The sequence below is a fragment of the Microcebus murinus genome, chromosome 17, assembly GCF_040939455.1.
Source record: "Microcebus murinus isolate Inina chromosome 17, M.murinus_Inina_mat1.0, whole genome shotgun sequence".
NCBI lineage: Eukaryota > Metazoa > Chordata > Mammalia > Primates > Cheirogaleidae > Microcebus > Microcebus murinus.
This window is the reverse complement of record NC_134120.1, coordinates 40,633,492-40,660,666: the sequence shown is the minus strand read 5'-3', so window position 1 is coordinate 40,660,666 and position 27,175 is coordinate 40,633,492. Positions and strand designations below refer to the sequence as shown.

At 38.1% G+C, this 27,175-nt stretch overlaps 1 protein-coding gene across 1 annotated transcript in view; it reads right to left on the bottom strand.

The window, feature by feature from the left end:
* The window catches only part of CDH2 (cadherin 2), a 212,983-nt gene that overhangs the window by 166,912 nt on the left and 18,896 nt on the right, over window positions 1-27,175 (bottom strand). The window contains exon 2 of the mRNA XM_012737106.2: window positions 18,706-18,817. Coding sequence (XP_012592560.1) covers window positions 18,706-18,817 — 112 coding nt within the window. The remainder of the gene's footprint in view (window positions 1-18,705; window positions 18,818-27,175) is intronic.

Here is a 27,175-nt window from a genome sequence, read left to right as displayed (position 1 = left end):
ATACATTCAGGATTTTATTTAATGTTATTAAAATAACGTTCATTCTGCTTTTTAATAAAGAAAATAATCTATTCACAGAGCACCCAGGCTGATTTTAATATAGCAATTTAAGCTACTCCTTCCCCCCCCCAAAAAAAATCTACAAATATTTAAAAATACAACTAGATCTGAAAAAAATGGTGTTTATTATGGTTGGAGGTAGAGGTGCCCTTTAGTATACAAGTCCTTAAAGGCTATTTCAGTACAAATGCAATTAGAAAATTCTTTTGTAAAATAACAAAAATGTGTGGCCTATCATCTTTCACCATATATATACATGTAAACTCAGCTAATCATAAAGTTAACATATTGTGAAGCTGTATATGCACAGACATCAAAGTGCATGGGTGATATTAGCCAAGAATGTAGAGGTCAAAGATTTTGCAAAGTTAAACTATTAAGTATTAACTTACAATCCTAAAAGAATGCTCAGTGACAAATATTTTAGATAACAAATAAAAGGGTAAACGAAAGCTCAATGGTAAGTTGGCTGCTATTCTGGGATGTTTCCCACATTCCCAGGACATGTGGCTAAAGGAAATGGTTGAAGGTATGGTTAGTATACCACCAGCAACCACAGGGAGGCTATAGCTACTCATTATCATTATCACACTTTTTAAAAGTTTTCCATGAAATTCCTTGTCAGTTTTTCCTTTACTTTTTCTATACTAAAATGTAATATGAAAGTGAATTAATAGATCACACCGCAATATGTAATTAGGTTCTGAAAAACTTTTTGCATTGTAGCCAAGCCTCATAATCTCATCACTTATGTAAGTAAATTCATAAGTTGTGCATGCAGAACTCCAGGTGTATAATATAATATTGTGTGTACACCTAAAATACTATATGTAGGTATATTTACTTCTCATAATGTGGCTACCCTCCAAAGAAGTTTGACTGCTGAATTGAAATATACAAAGTTTTATTTTAATATGCTTCAATGGCATCCATGAATTAAGGAGCTAAGTGAATGCTCGGTTTGGATTAACCCCATTATTAATGAGGCTACCTCCCATAGAAAGACACAAAAACTATACAAGTAGGATGTACTTGGCCACACATTCAACAGGCCCCCTGTTTATTTGTTTATGGTAGATATACCAGTGGTACAAACTAAAAGCCTATTTAAATTGCTTTTTTGCTTACATTTGAAAGGCAATTTGTAAACTAATTTCAGATGCAACCAACAATGGATGGCCATGCCCATAATATCTAATGACATCAGACCTTCACATATAGGTTTCAGATGTATCCCAGCCCACTCAAATGAATCAGGCATCAGATATTATGTAAATTTTGCCCCTGATATATGCAAACAGACCTCAGAATTGCCTGTGTGTGATCTTCTGGTTAATAACACTCCACTGAAAATTATAATCTGCCTTTCAAAATATCATCGTGTCAAAAATTGATGCTAATGCTAAATTATTTTTCTGTGAAAAAAATTACTTCTATCAGTTTAATATTTTTAAATCACAACTATTAAAAACTTTAAACTCCCCAATAAAACATAACCACCTGCATATAAAATCTACCTACAATTTAAGCGAATACAATTTAATTGTGGTAACTGTCAAAAAAAATACTTGAAAGAAGTCTGCCCTGATATATTAGGTAAACATGAAATGGAGATAAAATATCAAAACCTTATTTTACTTAATGAAAGTCCTGTCTGTGATTTGTGAAACAGATGGATATCAGGCTCTACAAATTAATAACTTATCAAAACTGAATGCCTCTACTGCCTATGTCAGCAAACATAATTTATACATCTTTCTTATTCGTATGTAGGACATCCAGAACTGCATAAGAAAAGCATTTTTAGGCCAACAAAGCAGACTTGTTGGAATTATGTGACAGCAAACACAGGGTCCCTACTCTGCTACTCCTTTGGCAGAATAATGAACCTCCCCTTGGCCTCAGTTTTCATTTGTAAAATAGGTACACAGTCACAGTGCCCACACCTCACAGATGACTGTGCTAATTCACATAAAACACTTTCATATCTAGGATACGGTGTTCGGTGAATACTAGTCAGAAGCATCACCGTCATTCTGCAGTTTACATTAGCACTAACAGAAGTCCCCTGTCCACAGGTAAGTCATAGACAGTTATCAGAGGTCCACACTCCTGGAGGACGGACAGAAAAACTGAGAAACTCTGGGCTGAGTACTCCTACAAACTCAACCCTAGAAAGCACAGCAAATTCGATGCTTTTCAATGTGCAGATATCCACACATGACTGGTATAATATGGAATGGAACTGAACAGAATATGGAGTATATCATAGTCAAGCGTCAGTGTAACATCTTGTGAAATATACGTGTAAGTACAGGGTCATGATGTAAAATGTATTTCCAGCATAACAATTTGACAGCTGTTGCTCCAGGAGATATGGGTTAGTCTCCACTCCAAATCGGACACCTGTGAAGTTGCCGCGGCAAGCCTAGCTGCCGTCCAGAAGCCAGAATCTGCTGGCAGGAGTCCGGGGAAAATGGAGAGCATCCAGATGTGTGCATAGCCGCTGAGCAGGCCTCTTCCAGGGAGCCCTGTGGGAGAGGATTTGGGCTCTGTCCCCAGTGATTGAAGTCGAAAATTGTGTTACCTCCTTAGGGGTAGAGAGAGCTGTAATGCTGCCAAGATGTTCCAAAGTAGAATTAGACTGCGAGAGCAGTAAGTCCTCTTTTAAAAAACGGTCCAGAATAGTAAAAAAGATTACATTTTCCATAGGAGGCTGAGACTTAACGTTTCGATGATCTCAAGTTTTGATGAGCAACATTTGAAAGATCAAGAGTTAATTAAACATTTAGAACCTGAGCACACACACTCATCCACAATGGAATCTTTATTTGTTTGTTTGTTTGTATTTGAGACAGGGTCTCGCTCTGTCTCAGCCAGTAATCCTCAAACTCCTGGGCTCAAGTGATCCTCCTGCCTCAGCCTCCCCAGTAGCTGGAACTACAGGCTCGTGCCACCACACCTGGTTAATTTTTTTCATTTTTGTAGGGACAGGGTCTTGCTCTTGCTCAGGCTGGTCATGAACTTCTGACCTCAAGCGATCCTCCTGCTTCAGCCTCCCAGAGTGCCAGGATTACAGGTGTGAGCCACCACATTCAGCCAGAATGTTTATTTTAATAAAACAGCTCTTTACACCATTCCTTCAGCTAACCAGACATAGAACCAATAAACAATTCCAAAAATCTGAGACGGCACAAGCCACTGAGTATCAATAAATATCATACAAATAAGTAAAATGACCTCTACCAAAAAGCCCCCAAAACATATTCTAAGTTCCATAGTATTTGACAGTAATAATTCCCTTGTGTTTATTCTGCTTTTTTTCACAACTCTATGATTATAGCATCATGATGTTTTCAAAAATATTAAAACTTAGGTTTTCTGCTAGGAACCAAAAAAAAAAATGTCTCAGTGAATTTTCTGTCAGTTTTTCAAAATCTAACACTCCGAATTAACTTTTGTTCCCCTTCTTTGTGAGAAGAAAGGCCACAGGAATAAAGATGATGATAGCAAGGTCCCCATGTGGGCACACCGTGGGTTTTTAATGACACTACCTTCCCTCACATCTGGGCAAGTTACAGGAACACTTGATAGAATCTCCACACAGCACATCAATCCCTGCCGTGGCGATTTTATATTAAGATCTGACCTAGAAAAAGCCCTTGATTTTTTTTTTTTCCTCTACACTCTACCTTAGAATATATTTTAAAAACCAAAATATTTTGGAAGACATTTAGAAAAAAAATGTCTCTCCATTTAGAGAGAGAGAAAAATATTAAGATTAAAGTAGAGATAAAATTGCTCTCAAAGCATTTTTGTGTATGTGGCCTGAAACACCTTAGTTAAAATTTCCTTTTACTCAATACTTTCCACTAATTTGCAAGCTAATATCCCATTCCCATTTCCATCTTTCTAACTTACTACCTCATTAAAAAAAAATGTTCATACTATTCTCTGCAATAGATAATACTCTCCTTGACCTCATTTCTTATTTCTCAGCAAATCTCCAAACTTTTGTTCACATTCATTCATTCACTGAATCTATCAACCAATATCAAAAGGCCAGGATTTGTCAGGCATTGTGCTAGGCATTGGGAGTATTAGTAAGTGACGCAGAAAAGCACAGCAATATAGACCCCCCTGAGCAGAGAAACATCTTTTTATGCCTGATGTGATACCTCCCCTTTCTGGACAAATCCATTTACACCAGCCTCTCATTCCCTCGAAATTATGAAGTCTATACTCACAATGCTCACTGAGACCTTCAGAGAGACCCACTATCGGTTAGGATGCAACTCACTGAATGTAACAGAAAACTCATCTCACGCTGCCGTACACAATCGATGGGCCTTATCAGCTAACACGACTGGAGGCTCAGGGATAGGAAAAGCTTCTGGATTATATTAATTCAGCAGTTCAGTAATTTCACCAATGGCCAGCTTTCCTTCCTCCTCCCCACTCTGCCTGGAAATGCATGACTGACTAGGACTCTTGAGATTATTTGCTTCCTTTCCTCCATTCAGGGAGGGAGAGAACCACAGAAAGTAGAGGAAGGAGGTGGGGGTGAGAGGGGATGAGGGGGGAAAGACAAAGACAGGTTGAGAGGGAGCAATATTTCCCTAACCTTGGAATAGGAATAAGTAGCATCCCTGGGACCACAGGTGGACTTAGCTTCTCCTAAAGCTGTGGGCACCAGGAGAGCAGCAGGGAGTGGATATCCACACATTAACTGGAGGAATGGATCTCAGGAGAGGCCACCGTAATGTCCCCTACAGCAAGTGATTTCACACAAAACATTCACCTACTGTTTACAGACTTTAAAGTCAGCTTCATTCTTAACATCCTCTCCAAAATACACAATTGTTTAATTCTCTTTCACGGCTCCAGATGACTCCCACCCTACCATTTAACTCAAATTCCTCCCTGGTACTCCAAAAGCCTCTTCAAGACTCAGTCTCACCAAATGGTCCACATTTGGGGGGCTTATTCTCCAATAAAAATCTTCCTCCCACGTCAGTCTAATCTCACATGCACATTCCTTATTTATCTCTCTTCCTTATCTATCCAAGCTGCCCATTTTCAAATCAGTAATATCTGCTGATCTGGCCCCTCACTTACCTGAATTTTCAGACACACTCTATGGAGACAGCACAGTATGTCGTAAAGAGTTATCGAAGTGGAAACCCCAAAGAGCTGGGTTCAAATCGAATCCTAATGCCACCATTTGCCAATGACGTGGCCTTTAATAAATCACTTTAAAACTGTTTACACCTGAATTTCTTTACCTATAACATAGGGTTACCACTTTTTCAGGGCCAGTTAACAGACTAAAGATAATTTCTATAAGAACTTGGCACATATAAGTTGCCTGATAAATAAAATCTATTATCATAACTGAGCCATGAAGTCTCTTGTTTGTTTGCATGCAATTTTTGTGGGGTTTGTGTGTGTGTGTGTGTGTGTGTGTGTGCTCTCGTATGCTAGATTTTCACTTAACAACAAGTATTCAGAGGCAAACAAGAATATTTATATCTCTATCTGTGCCCAATCAATTGTTGGCCATTGCATAGCACAAAACTGAGATGCTATTTCATTAGGAATACATCTGACAGTAAAACTGACTTTCTACTTCATAAATAGAAAACATTCATGGCTTACTGTATGCTAGGTAGATGACTGATGATACAAACTACTTGCCTCACTCCCCCATCCTCCCCACAAAAATAGAACCAAGAGATGCTGAGAACCCATCAGGATTGAGAAAGGTAGAGGAGCAGGACCAAAGACCCCCGAAGAACCCTGAGCTCACTTACTGGCATCTTAAGGAAACCAAGCAAGGTTCTTGAAAAGTGCATGGGAAAATGAATGAGTACCTTGTATAGCAACATAGATTTTAAAACCCAGACAAGCAAGTGAGTACTGGCACGTAAGCACTGGAAAAGAGCAAAGTGCCCAAAATGCTCTATCAGAAGCAGGCTTTCTGGAGAGCTCTGACATTATGGGCTGGAGGGAAAGTACCCTCTACAGTGGACAGAAATCAGAACACAATAACCCACATTTAGCCACTTACTCATTTTAGGATTTTAAGTGAATCACTTCAGCTCCATTGACTCAGCATTATATGAAAATAAAAATGCTCCCTGCTCTACCTGACTCATAGGGTCTGGGGCAACTAAAATAAGATTTATGAAATGGCCCAAGAGTACAAAATGCTATGCAAATACAATCATTTACATATAACCAATCTGAATGCCAAAGGTAAGAGGTTTCTTACAAATTTTAAGATAGTATTGCTAAAATGTCCATGTGTGACCAGCAGACATCACGTATCAATAATTTGCCAAACAGAGGATGTATCTGTTAATTCCCTAGTTTTTTTTTTTAAATAGCTGCTTGGAAAATAATAAATTATAATTATTATGTGAGATGAGTTAAACCATTAGGACATTTAAATATAAAACTACTAACACCTGGAGATCGGGGTGCTAATATGGGTTGAGAACTCATGCTGTCTACTAATTTCTTAATCATCAGTGGAATGAGAATACCATACCAGGGCATTACCAGTTTCAGCAGTTAGTGTGCGATTACCTCACAAGGGACCGTCTTCCTATAATACAAGTGCAATGAGATGCCTTAATAAATTTGTCTTCTGCATCGACAGAATAGATGACAAGTCCACAAAGATGCCATAGCAGATCTAAGTGACTGAACTGAAGGAATAATTGCCTATATGCATAATATGAAAATCTGCAAGATTTAATTTCACCAAGGAATTAGGAAAACAAATATTCTACTCTGTTGAGATTTTCCTCTGATCATTTCATTAAGGTGGCTCATTGTTTTTTGGCCTTTAAAACCAGGCAGAAATTCTACAAAGAAACATTTATAATTTAAATTATTGCCACAAATTATGACAATTATCCTTACCACCACAACCAACATGTGTTATCTAGGCAGTGGCATTTTCCAAGGCCATAGAGACTTCCTTACACACAATAGAAAACAAACTATTTGTTGAATGAAGGTACAGAACACAAATACTTCCCAGGCCATGAGAATTTCTTTATCAATACTTTCTTAAATTTCTAATGCATGCTAAATATGAGAGCACTTAATTTAATGTTAACTTTTGAAATGAAAGACAAAGTAACAATAAACTGGCTCTGATTTACAGGGCTTGGAATTAGAATACAACACAAAGCATACTAAAATCAAGTGTCAATATAAAAAAAGAACATTGGAACATTGGCAAGGCCAGAGGATGTCAGATAAAAGTCAAACACAGTATTACCAAGGTGCTTTCCTTTGGCCAGAGCACAATATCAGAAGGTCAATGAAGTGGCAAGAAAGCAGAAGCTTTCAGGTCTAGGAGTGAACTGAGAAGTAGAGTTTATGGTCTATTTTCTTTGCTACAATCTTTTTTTTTTTTTTTTTTTTAATCAGTGAAGAACCCTAGTCTCAATTTAGTCAATACTTTCATTAGAACTTGTCTTCTTATTTGAGCACCTGGAGAAATAAATATTCCGACGCTTAAGAACAAACAAAAATGTACTAATAATGTACATGGATATGCTCTGACCAATTTTTAACATGAATAAAGGTTTCTTCAACATCTATTTTAGATGTTGGTAATATATATCCAAACAAAGATAATATGTAGGTTTCTATATAAAAAGGGAAGAAAGAAGAGTTACTCTACAGACTCCAAAGTATAACAGCTCCAATAATCTATCTGGACTAAAATGGTTTGACTGTCTAAACAGAAAGCAAACATAAAATGAACATGATCTGCATTTCTGTTGTAGAAATACACACAAAGGTCAAATATGTAAGTAGAATGGAAGATCACCTTTGTTAGAGTCACTTGAAATTCACTCGTAAAAATGCATATTCTTAGGACCCAGGCCTCTAAGTCTGGGGTGGACCCCAAGAATCTACATTTTAACAAGCTCCCTCAGGGTAACTCTTAAGGACCCTAAAATCTAAAAACCAATGCTATTGGTTTAAAAAAAAGTTCAAACAAAAGAACTTTGGAAGAGTTATTTCCTATACTTGTTAATACCGACACTAGAAACAAAAATTGAACTGGAAAGAGTAAAGCACACAGTGTAGAATCATGTGACAGTCAATTTAAGAGGTAGTACAATTAAATCTGGTGAGTGTGTATGTTTCACACTAATGAAAATCTTTGACCAAGGTGAAATGATGGATCATCACAAAGAACAACTGGCACTTAGAGAGAGGCACAGGGTGGTGTGCCCAGGTGTGTGAAGACATACTTCTTCAAAAGTGGTTGGTGCTATCAATTTCATTCTTGATACAACAGAGTATGAGTATTTGCATGAAAAGATGATTCCATTGGGAAAGAAGCCTGAAAGACATTTTCCCCAAAAATAACAGTGAGGTAAAACATCCATAAAAAAAATCTAATCGAGCCGGGCGCGGTGGCTCACGCCTGTAATCCTAGCTCTTGGGAGGCTGAGGCGGGTGGATTGCTCAAGGTCAGGAGTTCAAAACCAGCCTGAGCAAGAGTGAGACCCCGTCTCTACTATAAATACAAAGAAATTAATTGGCCAACTGATATATATATAAAAAATTAGCCGGGCATGGTGGCCCATGCCTGTAGTCCCAGCTACTTGGGAGGCTGAGGCAGAAGGATCGCTCGAGCCCAGGAGTTTGAGGTTGCTGTGAGCTAGGCTGACGCCACGGCACTCACTCTAGCCTGGGCAACAAAGCAAGACTCTGTCTCAAAAAAAAAAAAAAAAAAAAAAAAAAAAAATCTAATCGACATAAAAAAGGAAAAATAATAGATCAAGCTGCTGGTGACTTTGCCGTTACAAGTGAGCAAATCCCAACCAGAATGATCTATAAAAGATTTAACAGTATACAATTAAAGAGGCAAACGTTAGACTCCTGTAGAGACACAGCTCAAAGCCCAAAGTTACTCAAGGCCATAAAAAATTGTGTTCACATCTCCAAGCACCGTAAGGAGTTCATCTTTGTTCTATATTCTGTCAGTTTAGGGGATAACCACCTATTGACATAAAACGCCACAAGATGAAATGGAGACTTTTTATCAACTGATAGATGTGCTTTCATAAAATATGTGCATTTTTGAAAACAGGCAATTTTTTTCTTTAAAAGAATGAATATCCCTGCATTTTTCAGGAAGGATCTGAAACAATCATAACTGAGATTTACATTTCCTCTTACTTATACCTTCAATTATCTGCAATAGGCCTTTTCGACATTGCCTGACATTAATAAATTCTATGTTAAGAAAATCATAAGCTATGAATTAAAATATAGTTTTAACATGTGTCTTTAAGTGGCTGTAAGCTGAAATTTTTGATTATTTAGTTACTTAAAGTATGTGTGTATGCCCATGTGTGTGTGAGGTTTTTACCCCATCAACTTAACAACCGATGTCATCTAAAACTTGTAGATTTCATTGTATATCCTTTTCTTTAAATGAGGATTTAAAATAAGTACTGCATTGATTCCTAGGACTACTGTGTGTCTGGGTTGTCAGTGGAGTCTCCAGACAGCGTTGAAGCTAGGACCTTAAAAAAAAAAAATCAACCTACAGGTCTAACATTTGTGTTCAAAAATCAATTTTACAAGTGCAAGATGGTAGGCAGTTCGTCTGAAAAACACCCAGGAGTTTTAGTTAACCACAGACTGAACAGGAGCCAACAGAATGATGTAGCCATAAATAATGCCAATTCCATTTTGGGCTGCACAGAAGCGCTGCATCCACATCAAAAGCAGGAAGAATGCCTTTGTAGCGTGCGTCAAGACACACAAGGTATTAAGTGCAGTTGTGGAGGGAACCTCAGTTTCCTCTATCTAAAGGTAAGAGTAAACCAGAATGCTCAAACGATGCTGAAGAAATTGTTTGATGTTTAGCCTGGGGCAGAGGAGATTCAAGGAGCCAAGGCGATTATGTTCAGGTATTTGAAGGATCTCTAGAATGCAAGTTCCTATGACAGGGATTTTGCTTGTCTGTTGACCACCATTGCCTGGTTCCTTGAAAAAGGCCTACCACGTGACACATGTTCAAAATGACTTGTTGAATGAACAAATGATTAAATGAATGACCTCAGAGCATAAGAGAATTATTCTAGTTCTGTGTGGTGCCAAAGATACCAGTGGGTGAAAATCTTAGAAACATATGCTTCAGTTAAACTTTTTAAGAAATCACTTTTTAACAGTTCGAGCTATCCAAAGACGGAGCAGACTTTGTAAAGGAATGATCTCCTCCTCGTCTGGGGGAAGGGAGTAGCAGTAGTATTCTTGCAGAAACTGGATAACCATCTGTCAAGGATGCTACAGCAATGAAAATGCTGTTTACATCATCGAATACCACAAGGCTTTCATTTTTATCCTCTCTGCCATTTCTGTAAAGAAAAGTTCTGCTGACATAAAATCAGCAAGCTGAAGTGAAGAGTTTTTAACCATTTTAGGAGTGACTCAGAACATGTTACCGTGGTTCCAAAATGCAGGTACATAAAAACATCCGTGGAGCTTGTCAAAAATACAGATTTCTAAGTCAGTTTCTCTAGTAAACTCTATGACACTGTTCTAGCAATTGTCTCCTCTCTTCTGCACCGTCACTCTTTCCCTCCCCACTGGATACATTTTCCTCATCGCACAAACATACTAACTCTCATTAAAAAAACCCAAAAACCTCTTGGTTGATCCCACTGCCCTCATTAACTAACACCCATTAACTAACACTCTCTTTTCTTTTGATGAAAAACTCAATCTATATATATGCCCAGCTTTGCTCCTCCACCTGACTGCTGAGCACGCTCAAAGCAAGCTTTTGATCCTTGTCCCCAAGAGTTTTTTACTAAAGATATCTGTTACCTCCATGTTGCTAGATCCAATAGTGAATTCTTAGTCCTCATCTGAGTTGACCCTTGGGTAGCATTTGGCACAGATGATCACTCCCTTCCTTTGAAACGTTCCCTTACTTGCCTTCAAAGATATCCCATCCTCCTGACTTCTCTCCTACCTCACTGGTGGGTCACTCTTTCAGCCTCTCTGACTTCCTTATACTTGAGTCCTCAAAGGCTTCATATTTAACCTGTTTCTTTTCTTTGTTTGGTTTCTCCTCCTCACACTCGGCTCCTAGTGATTTCACCCTGTGTCATGGCTTTACCTGCTATTGGTACACTTAGCACCCCCCCCCACTCTGCAGCCTGGCCCTTTCCACTGACCCCAGACTCATATCCAAATATCTCACTGACATTTCTGACCTTCAACTCAACAGATTCAAACCGAGCTCCTGATTTTCCCTATCACAGTAAATAACATCCTTCTCTGTGCTCAGACAAAATGCCAAGGAGTCATCTTGAACTCCTCTTCCTCACCAGACATCCCATCCCTCATATTCTGTCAGTTCTATTTCCAAACATTTTCACAGAATGAAGTTAGACCTCTCTTTAGATAACAACTAAAACAGATCAATGACCAAATATAAGAGCATTTTAACACCATAAAAGTCTTAGAAGAAAACAAAGGGGAAAATCGTCATGACTTTGGATTTTGCGATAGATTCTTAGACACAACATCAAAAGCAAGAGCAACAAAAGAAAAAAAAAGAGAGACAAGTTGGACTTTATCAAAATTTAAATATTTTATGTATCAAAAGACATTATCAACAAAGTGAAAAGACAACCATGGTTTCAATGTTTGTGTCCCCCAAAATTCATGCCCAATACCACGGTATTAGGAGGTGGAACCTCTGGGAAGACATAAGATCATCAGAGCTGTGCTCCTATTAGTACACTTATTTAAAAGGCCCCAGAGAGCTGACTTGTTCCTTCTGGCATGTGAGGTTACAATGAGAAGATGGCCATGAGGAAGAAGACCCTCACCAGACAATGAATCTGCCAGTGCTTTGATCTTGGACTTCCCAGCCTCTGGAACTGTGAGAAATAAATTTCTATTCTTTATAAACCACCCAATCTATGGTGTTTTGTTATAATAGCCCAGATGAACTAGAACAACAACCTACAGAACGAGAGAAAATATTTGCAAATCATATATCTGATAAGGGTCTGGTATCCAGTATCCAGAATATACAAATAATTCTTACAACTCCAAAACAAAAAGACATCCCAATTAAAAAATGTGCAAAAAAAGTTTGAATAGACATTTCTTCAAAAAAGATATACAAATGAAACCTATAGAAACATACTCAACATCATTAGCCGTTAGTGAAATACAAATCAAACTATAATGAGGTACCACTTCACACCCACTAAGGTAGCTACAGCCAAAATAAACGTAAAATAACAAGTGTTGGTGAGTGGAAATGTACAATGGTTCTGCTGCTGTGGAAAACAATTTGGTAGTTTCTCAAGAAGTAAAACATAGAATTAATATGCAATCCCTCAATTCTACTCCCAGGTATACATTCAAAGGAATCAAAAACAGGTATTCAAAAAAGTACATATATACATACATACAGCATTAATCACAATAGCCAAAAGGTGAGAACATCTCAAATGCTCATCAACAGATAAATGGATAAACAAATTGTGGTATACATACCCAGTGGAATACCATTCAGCTGTAAAAAAGGACAAGGTACTGATATAAGCTAGAACATGGATGAACCTCCAAAACATTATGCTTAGTGAAAAAAGCCAGGCACAAATGGTTTGTGGGGCCAGAGGTAAAGGGCATCGGGAAGAAAAGGCGTAAAGGGTAGAGTGTTTTACATTGAAGTGATGGAAATGTTTTGGAACTAGATACATGTGGTGCTTGGACAACATCATGAACGTATTAACTGCCACTGCACTGTTCACTTTAAGTGAGTTAATTTTATGTTTTATCGTTTTGTTTTGTTTTTTAAATTCAGAATCCCACCCATTCTCCTACCTCCACTGCTACTGCCTTGGCCCACACCACCAGCTTCGCTCACCTGGATTACTGCTAAGCTCCTACCTGGACTCCCCTTCCTCTCTTGCCCCTTTGGTCTGTTCTCAACATCACAGACAGAATGCTATCGTTTTCAAAGTCTGAGCATGTCCTTCCTCTGCTGAAAACCCTCCAACAGATCTTTAGCTCCTCATAGTCAAAGCCAAAGTCTTTACAATGGTCTACAAAGCCCCACACAAAGTAGCCCATTACTGCTCTGACCCCAGCTGACCTCATCCTCTCCTTTTCTCCAGTCTGGTTAACCAGGCTCCTTGCTGCTCTGCCAACACTGCAGACACACTCCTGCCTCAGGGCGTTTGGACTTGCTGTTTGCTCTGCTTTTAACGCTCCTTCCCTAGACATCTCCAGGCCTTGGACCATCACCAACATCAGTTCTTACTCAACCGTCTCCTACACAATGACGCTAACCCTCACCGTCCTATTTAAACTGCAGAAGCACATTCTCTCCCTAGTTCCTTCCTCTGCTTTATTTTTTAGCTTTTTAGCCATAGCTTTTATCACCATCCACCATACAGTGTCTATTACTTATTTATTGTGTTTATTTTCTACTCCCCACCAGATGCTTACTAAGGAGCCCAAAACGACAAAGAATAAGGGCCTCTCTGATCTTAAAGGGATAGATTTTAAACCATGTGGGTGTCTGCTTGCTAATATGTTTGTACGTGTGGTAGACGTAGAACTGTGACTTGCTTTCTTTAACACCTATCTCCTGGTTGCATGTTTGTGAGGGAGCAGACCTCAGCTACTCCAAGTTACTGAACGCTATGAATAACTGTGAAAAGACTTAAAAAAAAAAAAAGTGACCACTCACACTGGCTTATCTCAGTTTGCAGCACTGCATTAAGAAAGCTAGACCTAAAATACATCAAAAGGGATAGAAAAAATTTCAAGTATTAAAGTCTAAATGGTTACAATGAAAATAAGGGTGAAAGTTCTTGGTTCCTTTATTGATCTCATTATATAGTTAATTATTCTTAAACAAACAAACCAAATTTACCACAAGGTTTAAAAGAAGCTCTCCACCCCTTAAAATGTACACAGTTGCATTTCATTTGTTCCTCCTTTAGAGTTTATCATCAATATGCAAGAGATCAATCTCTATACTTTGTGCCATTTTCCACAATCAATTGGAAATCAATAAAGTGCAAGGACCTGGCTGGCTTTATAAACAAGATGTGTATAAACCTATTTTTCAAATATTTTAAAACACTTACACATTCAATGACAAAAAAAAAGATTGATCGAAATACATAAATAAAGAAAACCAAAAGCCATGGGCTTATAACAGATTAATACAAGCCTCTTTCTCGATCCAGTAGTACACATCATATAAAAGTACTCAAATTATTAAAAAATAAAGCAGTTGTACAGTTGCATAGTCCTTCTAAACTAATAAAAATTATTTCAGTTCTGTTATCTAAAGATGCCATACTGCAGCTTCCTCTGACCATGTTAATGCAGACAAGCCTCAATCAGTAAGCACACTAATCTAAATCAAATTCCATCTAGTTGAAAATAATCATCATGCGCTGCCCAGAGATGGTGAGTCTGAATGGATTACTGAAAATATTCATGGTAATTGCAGATTGCTATTTATGTTGACCAGATTTGGAGGAGTTTACTTAGTGAAATATCTAAGCGTGCAGACCACCAATGCAAAACACACAGGAATATCACTCCTGACACTAAAAACAGCCTACGATGCTCTCTGCAATGTCATGGTGCGGTTGTTATTTCATAATGTCAGGTACACTGCTGTTGACAAAATGAAAATTTATGATTGCAGTTATTTTATTTTCAAGAAATAAGCTACCACGAGAGATTTTTTTTGTCTAGTTCAGTGGAGTGTAAGTTAAATATTAAGGGCTAAATATTAGTACCATCTTCCAAAGCCCTAGATTTTTCTGCAGTGAACAGGTATGCACAAATCAATGGCAATAATTGAAAAATCATTTTTAATTATAGGGAATATTGTTTAACTTATAGTCCCTGCTTCCCAAATATATCTAGTAACACGCAAGTTATGGTGGTAAGTGGGGAATAAAGAAGACAAGCTCTAAGATAAACTTGCTACAAAACACCTGGTTAGGCTGGCTCCCATGAGACTTCACCTCTGTGTTATACCACAATAGTTTTTTACCAGCACCATCATCAGAACTAGACTGGAAATCAGGAAACCTGGGTTCTAATTCCAGGCCTGCTGCTAACAATCTAAAGAGCTATATGATCACGGGAAAAGTCTATAATCTCTCCGCACTCTAATTTGCTTATTTGTAAAATGAGGAGGTTGGCAATAAATGCTTTAAAAACAGAACAGGAAAATGCAAGGTAAAAATGACTACCTAGACATATTAAAATTGATCCAAATTTATAAAGGCAAACACATATATGCCACACGATGAAAAAGGAATGTTTTTCACCAGAGGGGAAAGAACAAAATGACAAAACATTATGGAATTAAATGGTGATGAAGATGTTGAAAGGAACATACTTTTAGTCCTCTAAGAAAGAATCCTACAAAATGCAAAAAGAAACAAAAACTGTCAAACTCTACTTTCCCTTTGACCTACTAATGCTACTTTTAAATACAAATCCCCAAAGAAAATATTCCTAAAGAAAAATCAAAGTTCTCTAAAAAGAATCTCCATAGCAGCACTATATGTAAGAGAGAAAAACTGGAAACAACCTGTATGTTCAAAAATAGAGGCACAGTGAAGCAAAATCTGGTTGTGCTAACAAAATGGAACAAAGGCCTATATAGCTATTTCTTAAAATACTGAACTATCTTCAAAGAGTAGATGTATTCATGTGATAGCACATGAAATATAAAGGTTGATCACAAAATATCCTCTTTATTATTTCACAAAAAGCATACTGATGAAAACCAGAAGAGAAACTGAAGGGATATAACTAGGTCTCTGAGTTTGTTATTTGTATAAAATTCATTACAATAGCAAAATATAAAAGGGGAGTGGGGGGATGGAATGCTCTCTAAACTGCAGTACAGCTAGCACATTTCATGCTTCTTCTATACAGTTCTTATAAGGTGACCAACACCACCTCATATCTCCATCTGATGCTTAATGTTTCTCAGGCACTTTCACAAAGATTATGTAACTTGTTTGAAAAATAACCAGCATTCATAGCACCGATACACCAAAATATTAAACTTCTGTACCGCAAGTTTGCCAGATGTATCTCAGGAAGCCATACTATACATATTGGTGAGCCATTGTCTTCCTCTCCTCCAAATGTCATCAGTGGGAAACTTAAGGAAGCATCTGGAGTTAGGAGTTATGATCTCAACAGGCTCATAAAAGTTCTAAAGTTCAGGTTCTAAAGTCAGCTGTAACACTGTACAACATGCTATGAGGCAAATGCCTCGGAAAACTGTCACATACCTCTTATGTACAATTAATTTTTTCCTCAAACACCATAAGGCCACAAAGCATGGCAAAATTGATCACCCTGGTTGTCCTAGCAATAGATTTCTTTCAGCTATAAGATATATATAAGGTGAATGGGCTTAAATTACAGTACACAGAATTCACAGATATAATTATAGAACGGTGCTTGGCTTCAGTTCATAGACACAGCGTTGGATTGTCATTCCACTAAAAACTCCAAAAAGATATAAAAGGTAAGGAACAAGAAGTATTCTAAGTAACAATTCTCCAAAAGAATCATTAACTGGTGATTAACACGCTAGTAAATAGAAAGGTTAAGGCTCTACAAAAGCCTGTATAATTTTTCTTCTTCCCAAAAAGTTTTTTTTTTTTCCTTTTAATCAATATTTTAAAACAGTATGCTTCAAGCTGTAAGCTGCTGGTGTCCTTTAACACAGTCTAAGAATGACAAAGAAAAAAATACTAATAGTGTGTTTTATGGAAAACTATTAGAAGAAAGACTACAAACTAAAATTGGAAACATGTAGATATACCAAAACTGTAGAAATTCTATCAGAGCCTATCATAAACACTTCTCTCAGTCATGGCTAGGGCACAAAGTAAAAAATATTTTCAATCTTTCACACTTACAACTTTAGCAAAATTCCCAAGTTTCTAGGTTATACTAAAGACACTGCAAGAAGCTATATGCAATTTCTACTGTCACCAGCATTATCTAATAATTAGAAAACAAGCTATCATTTTCAAAAGTCTTCAACATGCCAAAGTCATTAACCTTAAGTCAATAGTTTCTAGTGACACACCATGTGTTTATTTGTAATCAACAAATTATAAGCTTTGAGGAAAAGGAATTACTCATTTAAAAATGAATCTCAAAATATGTTGCAAAAATGCAACAAATTCCACTGACATTTTTATCTGTCTGAATTATTCTGTAAAGTTATATCAGTATATTTTGCATATCCAAATAACATGTATAAAGCATGCAGAAGAGCTCTAAGATTCATATTAAGTTAAAGAAAATCTACACACTGTGATTTGAATTAAACCTCCATTACCCATTAAATGAGATAACAATTCACTGTTGAGACAGACTAACTCAAAAACATTCACCCATTAAAATACCATGTAATGAGGCAGGGACAGGAGCGTGCCTTTAAAAACATTAAAAATCAACTTCAGAAAGATGGCACAGGTGTAAGCAAATCCTAATTTAAATAGAAATTAAAATAAAATGTAACCAGCACCCAAGAACTTTAGCAGCTAAGAGGCCATTTACATTTCAAAGTCCTCTAGCTATGCTATTCTTAAGTATTGCACCACTAACGTTTGTCAGTGCTGTGGAGGCACTTCAATTAAGGCTGTGTGGTAGAGCTCTGTGTAAATTAATTAGTTGAGGTTACACAGATTTTCTAAAAGCAGCTCTCCAAAACAGCCTTGGAGATATGCAAGATTTGTGGGGAATTAGAATCTAAATACAACTTACTAATCAATTCTTCTTGCAGTCACATTTCAATGACATTTCATATAATAATAAATAAGCCCATGAAAATAATACTAACTAAAATTTTATTTGCTTTCAATTAGAGCTAAAGGAAGGGACTTTCAATTTTGCTTTTGATACTCAGGTTTTATTTCAGATTTTATCTAGACTTATTGGCAAGAGTTTCCATATGATAACTATAATGAACTTGATCCATATTTAAATGGGAAATGAGACTATATTTGAAATTCACATATGCTACAACTAAATCAGCTATCTAGTAATTGGTATAAACAATGTCATAACAGAAATACAGATTTCATGCTCCCGCAGTAAGACCTGTTAAATTTGCTAGATATGATTTAGCTAAATATCAAAGTTTGATAGGTTTTATCAAAGATAATATTACAATAATTTTTTCTTTAATTCAAAATACTAAGTGAATTTTTGCTGTAATTTTTTAAAACCATTAGAACTAGATGTTTGATAAATATTATCCTTCAAAATACATAAAATGTATGCAGAAAAATAGTAATAATCAGTTGCCCAATGTTTCCTATGGTAAATTTTAAAGATAGACATCTGAAGTTTTCGAGAGAACAGGGGACTTCTAATTATGTATATAAGAGATTCATGAGTTCTTCTGTAATCCTAAAATAAAGTCCCTACAGTCTCATTATAGTGATTGTGAAAAATTCATACTTGTTATACAGTGGAGATGATTTAGACTTTTATAATGGCTAATTTGTTACATGAGCACAGACACTGTATATACAAATATATCTTTTGAGATAGTACCACTGAGAAGAGGCTGTCCTTCATGCACATCCTTCGATAAGACTGCACTGTAAACATCTTCAGGAAATCCAGTCTTGCATAATGCTATTTCACCAGAAGCCTCTACAGACGCCTGCAACACAAGAAAAAAAAAATGTGTGCAATGATTGCTACCTCCTTCAACTGAGAAACATTCCACTTGGCATAAAGCCTCATTTTTTCCAACTATCTTGTACAAACAACCCCTTTGTTTCTGAATGGTTACAATTAGAATGTAGAGGGCAAAGGGTTAATCATTTTGATAACTGGAGTAGAAGAAACAAATCCCACTTGTCTAGTCCAGTAAAATCTAAATAATACACATTCTAGCTTCTTCCAAGGGCTGAACATTTCCATTAAAATGGTCATTGTGACTGAAGAACTATCAAGTGGGCATGGGTTGGGGCACAGCCAAGTAGTCTTTGAGCTCCACAAATCACCACCACTAACTTAACTTTTCAAGAAAAATGTATATATTCAAGTATATAGATCTTTATATTCTCATCTAATTCTCTACGAAGCTTGTTTCAATATATCTTGTTCATGAAAAATAATAAAATTATAACATACTTACTATAGGATATATAATATTTTATGCCAAGTAAAACTAATCAATCGAAATTATGCATTACTATTATTTGAAGGGCAGGGATACATTAAAAATATAAGTAAAGCTTAATACAACTATGTTTCTTTTTTATACATAAAGTTAGAAAGTAACTCTTGCCATCTTCTTTATCATCATATAGAGTTAATTACTCAGTGTGCTTAAAACTCAAATCATGCCTCCTACTACTATCCAGTTAACCCTCCAATTTAGTTTCACAACTTCCTCCAGCCTGATTGATACAATCACAGGACAATTAGCCCTCAGCAGAACTCCTGTAGCATTTACATTTAATATAGGAAACTCTACCCTGCACCAATGAGGATCCAAATATAGGAAGAGGAAGAGTTGATTTGAGGCCACCCAAGGGAGGGGTTCTGGTAGCCACAGGGACAGCATTAGGAGTATTCTACACAGGTGGGGAGAATCAGAAATTGAAAAGAAGGAGAAAAGGAAGTCCCAGAAACTGGGAAACCTCAGAACAGTCTTCTAGATGAAGCAATAAACTACAGCTTCATAATGAAAGGACTACCTGAATTATGCATGTGAAATTTTGTAAATACTGATGTAACAAAAATCCAGACTAACCTAATAAACTGTTCTTTTCAAATCTGAGAAAATAGAGAATAAATTTAAACTTTATTAAATATTACATGGTATTTTTTCTCAAAAATTATTAGAAGCAATAGTAAGATACTATTTCAGACCCATAAAATTAGTAAACAGTTTTAGTTCTGTTATGTGCAAAAAAGGATTTTATCAAGTCAAGGACATAGAAGAACAGACGTGAGTGAGCTGGTACAGTCACCTTGGGGTATAATTTCACAAATTCTAGTAAAGATGAATTTCGATATATCCTACATTTAAGTATATTCCTAGCAAAACTCCCCCATGGGTGTTCCAGTAGACATGCATAGGAATGTTCTCTGAAGCAAAGTTGTAACAGCAGAAACTAGAAACTGCCTAAATGTCCATCATTAGGAGAATGGACTAATACATTGTCACTTACTCAAAAAAAGAATACTTAACAATATTAAAATGGAAGAACTGGAACTATTCCTATCTTCAAGGCTATCTCTCAAAAGCAAAACAAAATGAAACAAAACAAAAAGTTTCTGTAAGTTCCATGCAAGATTGAGAGAGAAATTTAATCATATATCAACCCAGGGATAACTATTATCTTTAGTACCTTCAGAGAACTATTTGCATGACGTCCCAAATTCAGAATGAAGGCAAAGCATATTGCAGTATGAATTTTTCGAAAAAACAGAAAGCATGATTGATGATTCCATTTATATAAAATTTAAACACAAAAGATAACATAATGTTATGGACCCATACATATATAATAAGAATATAAAAATGTATAGGGTAGTGATAAACACCAAATTTAGAATGGTGGCTACCCTGGGAGAGTAAAAAATAGGAAAGGCATTAGAAAAGATTGTACAGGTGGCTTCAATTTTATCTGTAATAATTCACATTTTTCCAAAAAGACTTTGAAGCAAACAAGGCAAAATGTGAACAGCTGCATAGGCACATGGGTACAAATTATATTATCCCTTGCATGTCCTATATGCTCTGCATAGCTCACAACAAACAAGAGAAAACATTATGAACTAACTGAGAAGTAAGAAATGAGGCTTCCAACCTTCATCAAGTCTGGGACACTGGGAGATATATTCGGACACATGGCACCTGTGAACACCCAGGCACTTATTATACCGAGCTTGGCACAGAGCAGCACTCAGTAAGGGAAAGCTTTTGCTTTTAGCTAACCCCAACCCAGGGAACTCCCCAGTCTGCCATATAAAATGCACAAATGTGTTGTAAACCTGTAAACTTGTTAGGGGTCTGCCTTTCCACCTCCAGTCCAGGCTTCTAACAGAGGTGAATCGTGGCAGGTGCTAGCCCAGAGAGGTAGGTTGAGGCAGAGTTCTTCAGGGCAGCAGGCCAGAAGCAAACAGTGGAAGCCGCTTAGCAAGTAGGGGTCACGTTTCGTCCTGGGCATTCGGGTTAAGACAGCCTGCAGTTTCATAGGTAAGCACCCAGAGATCAATGAAGTGGAAAGACTAGGGGAAACAGTAAGCTTTTCTTCAACTCTACAACCTGAGTCTTGCTTCCCAGCGAATGTGCCCTAAGGTAGAGCAACCGGCGACACTGTGCTCCTGGTCCAAACCCACAGGCATGGGGTTTCAGGGCCACATTGAGGTTGTCAGAAATACAGTGAATGTTCTCCTCTGAGTTTCAGTCACTTCCTTATATCAGAAAAGGGAATGCCTGTCCTCAGTGTACTACCCCTTCTTAACCTCTCTGTGCTCATTTTCCTCATGTATGAAAAGGCACCTAATGGCACAGAGGGGCTGAGAGATTTACTGAAACAACATTTGTAAAACACATCTCTAACAACTACTGGCTATGACTGTTAAATACCATGCTTTACTTTGAATGATTTCATATTCATCCTAAAGCAGCTGAAACTTTTCTAAACGCTTCTTCAAGACAAAATGGATATGCTACAATAATATGCTATTATTATTATTACAAAATAATATGCTATTATTCATCCACAAGGTGTTTTCTTAAAGCTAGTCTCCATAAAATTATTAACATATATTTCTCCCTATTTATTTATTATTAATTTCCTCTCCCAACTCTTAGTCCCAAAATAACAAAGTTAACAAGTTCGAAAAACAAACAGGAGGCACTCAAATGAACGTGATTTCCAACACGGAGATAGTGCAGGCTTACTCTGTGCCAAGCATGGCGCTGGTGAATCAATATCCCATTCAATTCCCCCAGCAACCCTACGAGGCTGCGACTGGTCCTAGGTCTGAGATTGCAGAAAACAACAAAGGCAGTAAGCACGGTCCACCCAGGGAAGCTGACACCACTCTGGTGATAATGGCTTTTTGGGCACTGAAAGTTCTCTATATTCTAATCCATGGCTAATGCTCGACTGTTCTACAGCAGTGGTTCTCCACTGGGGGCAATTTGGGCCCCCAGGAGACATCTCTCGAAATGTCTGCACGCATTTTTGGTTGTCACCACTGGGAGGGTGAAGCTACTGGCTTTGAGTGGGTAGAGGCCAGGGATGCTGCTAACCATCATACAATGCATGACCCAGGATCCACAGCAAAGAAGTACTCAGTCCAAAATGTCAATAGAGCTAAGGGCATGAAATCCTGTTGTACAACAACACATGAAGAAGGGGTGACCACCTACCCATTAATACCAGCAGCAGTGCAAAAGCCCACTATTTCTTCAAATAGCCCATTAAACTCTTGTTGGAATACCATCCTTTCCAAAAGCCAACACTGAGGCTCTGTGGCTCACCCCCCGCATGCACTGATCACCTGCCAGGCCCAGGACAAATCGCTGGAAGTTCAGAGACGAGAAAGAGGAACCCTCCCCTTAACAAGTTCACTGTGGGAACAAGGAGGAGGTGTTAAATAATATGCATTTTCCTAATACTTGAATAGTGCAGGCATCAGCAAACTTTCTAATGGCTAGATTGCAAATACTTTAGGTTTTGTAGGCCATGGGATCTCTGTCGAAACTACTTGATCTGCTGTTGCAGTGCGAAAGCAGCACTTGGTAAAAGAATAAATAATTGGTAAAAAAAAAAATGTACATGGTGTAGTTTATTCTAATAAAATTGTATGTACCCCCAAATCTGAATTTCATTTAATTTTCAAGCGTTGAAAGATATCACTTTTCTTTTGAGTTTTTTAAAAAGCATTTAAAAATGCGAAAAACATTTTTTGGCCCCACAAAAACAGGCAGCAGGACTGTAGTTTGCAGCTCCCTGGAATAGTAGGTAAGTTTCATACAACACTGCTGTCTCACTCAGTTCTCAAAATATTCCCCTGATGGGGAGCAAAATTATCAGGCTTTTACAAATGAGTAAATAGGTTCCCACACAGAGGTGCAGTGAAATACTCAAGATGTCACATCCAGGAAGAAGAGGCAGGACTCTAACCCTGCAGTTTTTCCAAGAACGACAAATAATTACAATACAATTCTTTCAAGAAATATGTAATAAGTGTCTATTTGCAACTGGAAACAGAGAACAAGATATAGCCCCTGCCCTTCCGGAGTTCAAGGCTTAAATGTAGGAGGCAGAGATGTGCAGAGGAGAGGAGGAGAGCCCAGGGTAGGCGGTCTAGGGGCCTTGCAAGCAGAGACCTGCAGGAGCAAGGCGCTGGAGGGTGGCAGAAAAGCCATCCCAGGCGGTCACTGCTCCAGCTGAAACAAGGCGGCAAGAAACAGCACAGTGCCTGGGGAATTACAATGAGTTCAGTGCCGCTGGAGTCCAAGCAGCAAGGCAGGAAGTCAAAAAGTTGAGGCTGGAGGGTTAGACAGGGTTAGATCCTAGACAGTTGAGGGCCCGGGGTTATCCTCTAGGCTGAGGGAGCCAGGGACAGATTTTAAGCACAGGAGATTGGATCTGATAGAGAATTCTCTGACTGTTTTGCAGAAAATATGTCTGGAGGGGGGATGACAAGTGACAGATGGGAGACAAGCTAGGACACAGACTTGAATCAGGGAAGGGGCTACAAAGAACGAAGAAAAGGACGACTTTATCCACATACAGATAGTTAAAACTGGCAGGACTTAGTGAGGCAAGGACTCACAGTGGGAAGAAGGAAGGGAATTATTTCCTCACCCATGTTTCCAGCTGAGTGACCGTGAACATGGGTGACACAAACCAAGGAAAATATCGCAAAATTATAACATCAGGAACAAAGTGCTAAAGGAGCAGAAAGCATGGGATGATGAATCTGCCCGTGGAAGTTAAAGAAGACTCCATAGCTGAAGTGGCATTTAGGCTCTGTCTTTAAAGATGATTAAAAATTTGCCAAGAGAAAGAAACAAGAGGAAGTGGAAAGGGGCATCCCAGGCAAAAGGTACAGCCAAACAAAGCCCCTGTTGATTTATGTTGAGCCTGCGGTCCACCAAAACCACCCTGGTCTTTTTTTTACCAGGCAGCTGGTAAGCGATGGCTTCCTCCTCTAGCATCTCTGATGCTGATTTGGGGCCTTTAGGGACAGCAATTTACATTTAACCCTGCAAACTTGGATCTCAATAAATTAATAATTCCAGCTGGCTTTAGTCATTCCTCCCAGCTTTATGGATCAAGAAAGTCTAATGAGATACCTCAACGTCTCCATAAAGATGCAACTCAGATGCTAAAGACAGGGCTTGTCACATGCCTAGACATGGCCCTTCCCACCAGCATGCACCATGAGCAGACATCTTGAGAAGGGCAGTCGGTGGAGCACTGGAGCCAGCCTGCCCAGTCACTACTATCTCAAAGTCAGAACTTTGAATCCCAGCCCCATCACTACTATCTGTGCAACCTCGGAGAAGAAACAGTTCCCACATCTGCATGGTAAAAGTAATAAAGATAGCACCTACTCACCGGACGTATGTGAGGATTAAATGAGTTAATGAGTAAAGCACTTAGAATAGTGTCTGGCACATGGTCATTTAATGCATTAGCTATTAGTCATAGTGGTATTAATACTATTAGGACAACATGAATCCAACTCATAGCATATCTGTCATACGGCCTAGTAATTCCCAAACTTGGCAGAGCAAGCAATACAGGAGATTTGTTTAAAAGACAGATTCCCGGGTCCCAATCCAAGACTCATTAAAACAAAATCTCAGGAGATGTGATAGATCAATCTGTATATTTCCCAAGTGCCTGTGCTGCATTTGGCGGTCGCATCTCCAGCACAAAACCTCCCCAAACCTTCCTGAACTCCAGACACAGCATGGCTACCTTTCTTTTGCTCCTAGTCATCAAGTCTAACATCTTAGAAACATTTTCTGTTCTTAACAATCCCATGCACTCTACTCTTTTGTTTGAAAACTACGCCTTCTTGATTTTGCTTTTTGTTTTGCTTTTAATAGGGACACTACCCCATCCCCAATCCTTCAGCAATTTTCCTCTTCTCCACAATTCCTCAAGGATGACAAGCAGTCACCAAGTCCTCTCAACCCACCAGGGTGAAACTCACGCTGGTCAGAGGATCTGAACTCATTTAGCGCCGCTCTGTGCTCTCGAACAATCAGCTCACCTATCTTGAGTTTCAATTTCCTCTTACAAGTATTTGTTCTACTCTTCCCGGCTGAAGATCGACCTCCTTGTCTAGAAAGGACAGAAGTGTAATAGGAGTTGAGGAGTTCTGCCTGCCTGTGAGTATTAGCCTCTCTGTTCCGGTTCTGAACTCACAGGGCCATCGCTTTTTGCTCTTGTTCAAATTTTTCCACAGTCTCAATACTGTGAGCTTTAAAGCCCTGAGTCCACTACTCTTTTAGGTTCCCATTCCCATTATTCATTTTTATAGTCATCCTTGGTCACTGGATCTGCTTTCCAATTTCCTCCCAGTCACTCCTAAATCTAAGCTCTTAAATATTCCATGTGGAGCCACAGTGGACTGACTCTTCCAACCTCCTTGGCTGTCCACCTTCTTCCTAATCGAGATCATTTATGATCACTGGCTAAAAATGTCGTATCTGAAAGCAGCCCAGACTGAAGGGAATCAATCTTTTCTTTCTGGCTCTGAAGACTGCCTACTGAAACCCAGACTTATGTTGGTTATCATACACACTTAAATTTAATCAATTAGATGTTTTTCCCCAAAGCATCAATCTCTTCCTTTTTCCCTATCAGACAGTGCATGGTCACAATCTAGTAACAATTAGATTATTGCTCATAGATTATCAAATGCAGTCAACAAAGCTGAAACATTCTTTTACTTTAAAATGTTCGCTCAGATTATTCGGTGTGGAAATAAAGGCAACAGTGTGCATTTGCAGTTGAGACAGAAGGCTCTGCAGCAAACCTGCTTATGCTTAAACCCCACCTCCACCCCCTACTACCTGTGTGATCTTGACAAGCTACATAACCTCATCTGTGCCTCATCTTCTTCCTCTGTAGTAATAATAATAATAATAATAATAGCTAAAAGTATGGGCCACACAGGATTGTTGTGAAGAATATAAAGGGCTTAAAAATAGTACTTCATTCACCACAAGACAAGAGTTAGGTAGTATTCCTCTGCTGTTATTGTTTTTGTTCTGAAGACATTTATCTCTTTTCTCTGGAGTGCCTGAGAAATATTTTAAAAGAATTTTGTGAAGCAGGAATACCACAAAGACACCAAGTTTGCAAAAAATAAAAATACATTCACAAACATGGACAAAAGAAACGCAAGTGGAATTCCTTTCATAATATGTCATTTGTGGGTTGTGGGGGGAGTGGTTGTGGGGAAGGGCGGTAACTATGTTAATACTTTTACTAAGCAGTTGTCTGCCAAATGATATAAGCAAATAGAAATAGTTAATGAAGACACTGCTAAAGTGGTTAGTTGGGTACATGGTAATAGAATAATGAAACTGTCCAAGACCAATTCAGCATGACTAATTTTTTATTTTTTAATCCAATTTATCACCATACAATTACGTTTGCCAGATTCTCTACATCTCAAAGGATTCTATCCATGATGTTGGATGCTGTTAAGAAGATTATCCAACAGCTACTGCCACTCTTTCAAGATTTTCTCTGTGCCAGTAATGCCACTGATGGCACTCTGAATTTCATATCCCTGGAAACATGGTTAAAATGTGCAGAAGGTTAGCCTCGGATGATCGAAATTTTTCTTTTGTCATGTACCATTCATGGGGGAACTGACTGCTTTTGTACTGGTTCCTTACCTCTTTCTTGCCTTCACAATGTGCTCTAGAACAGCTTAGGTGCAAAGAGCACCCAACCAAGGCTATATATTCACCCACTTTGACCACCTAGTGATTTCCATCTTTGCTTCAATTATG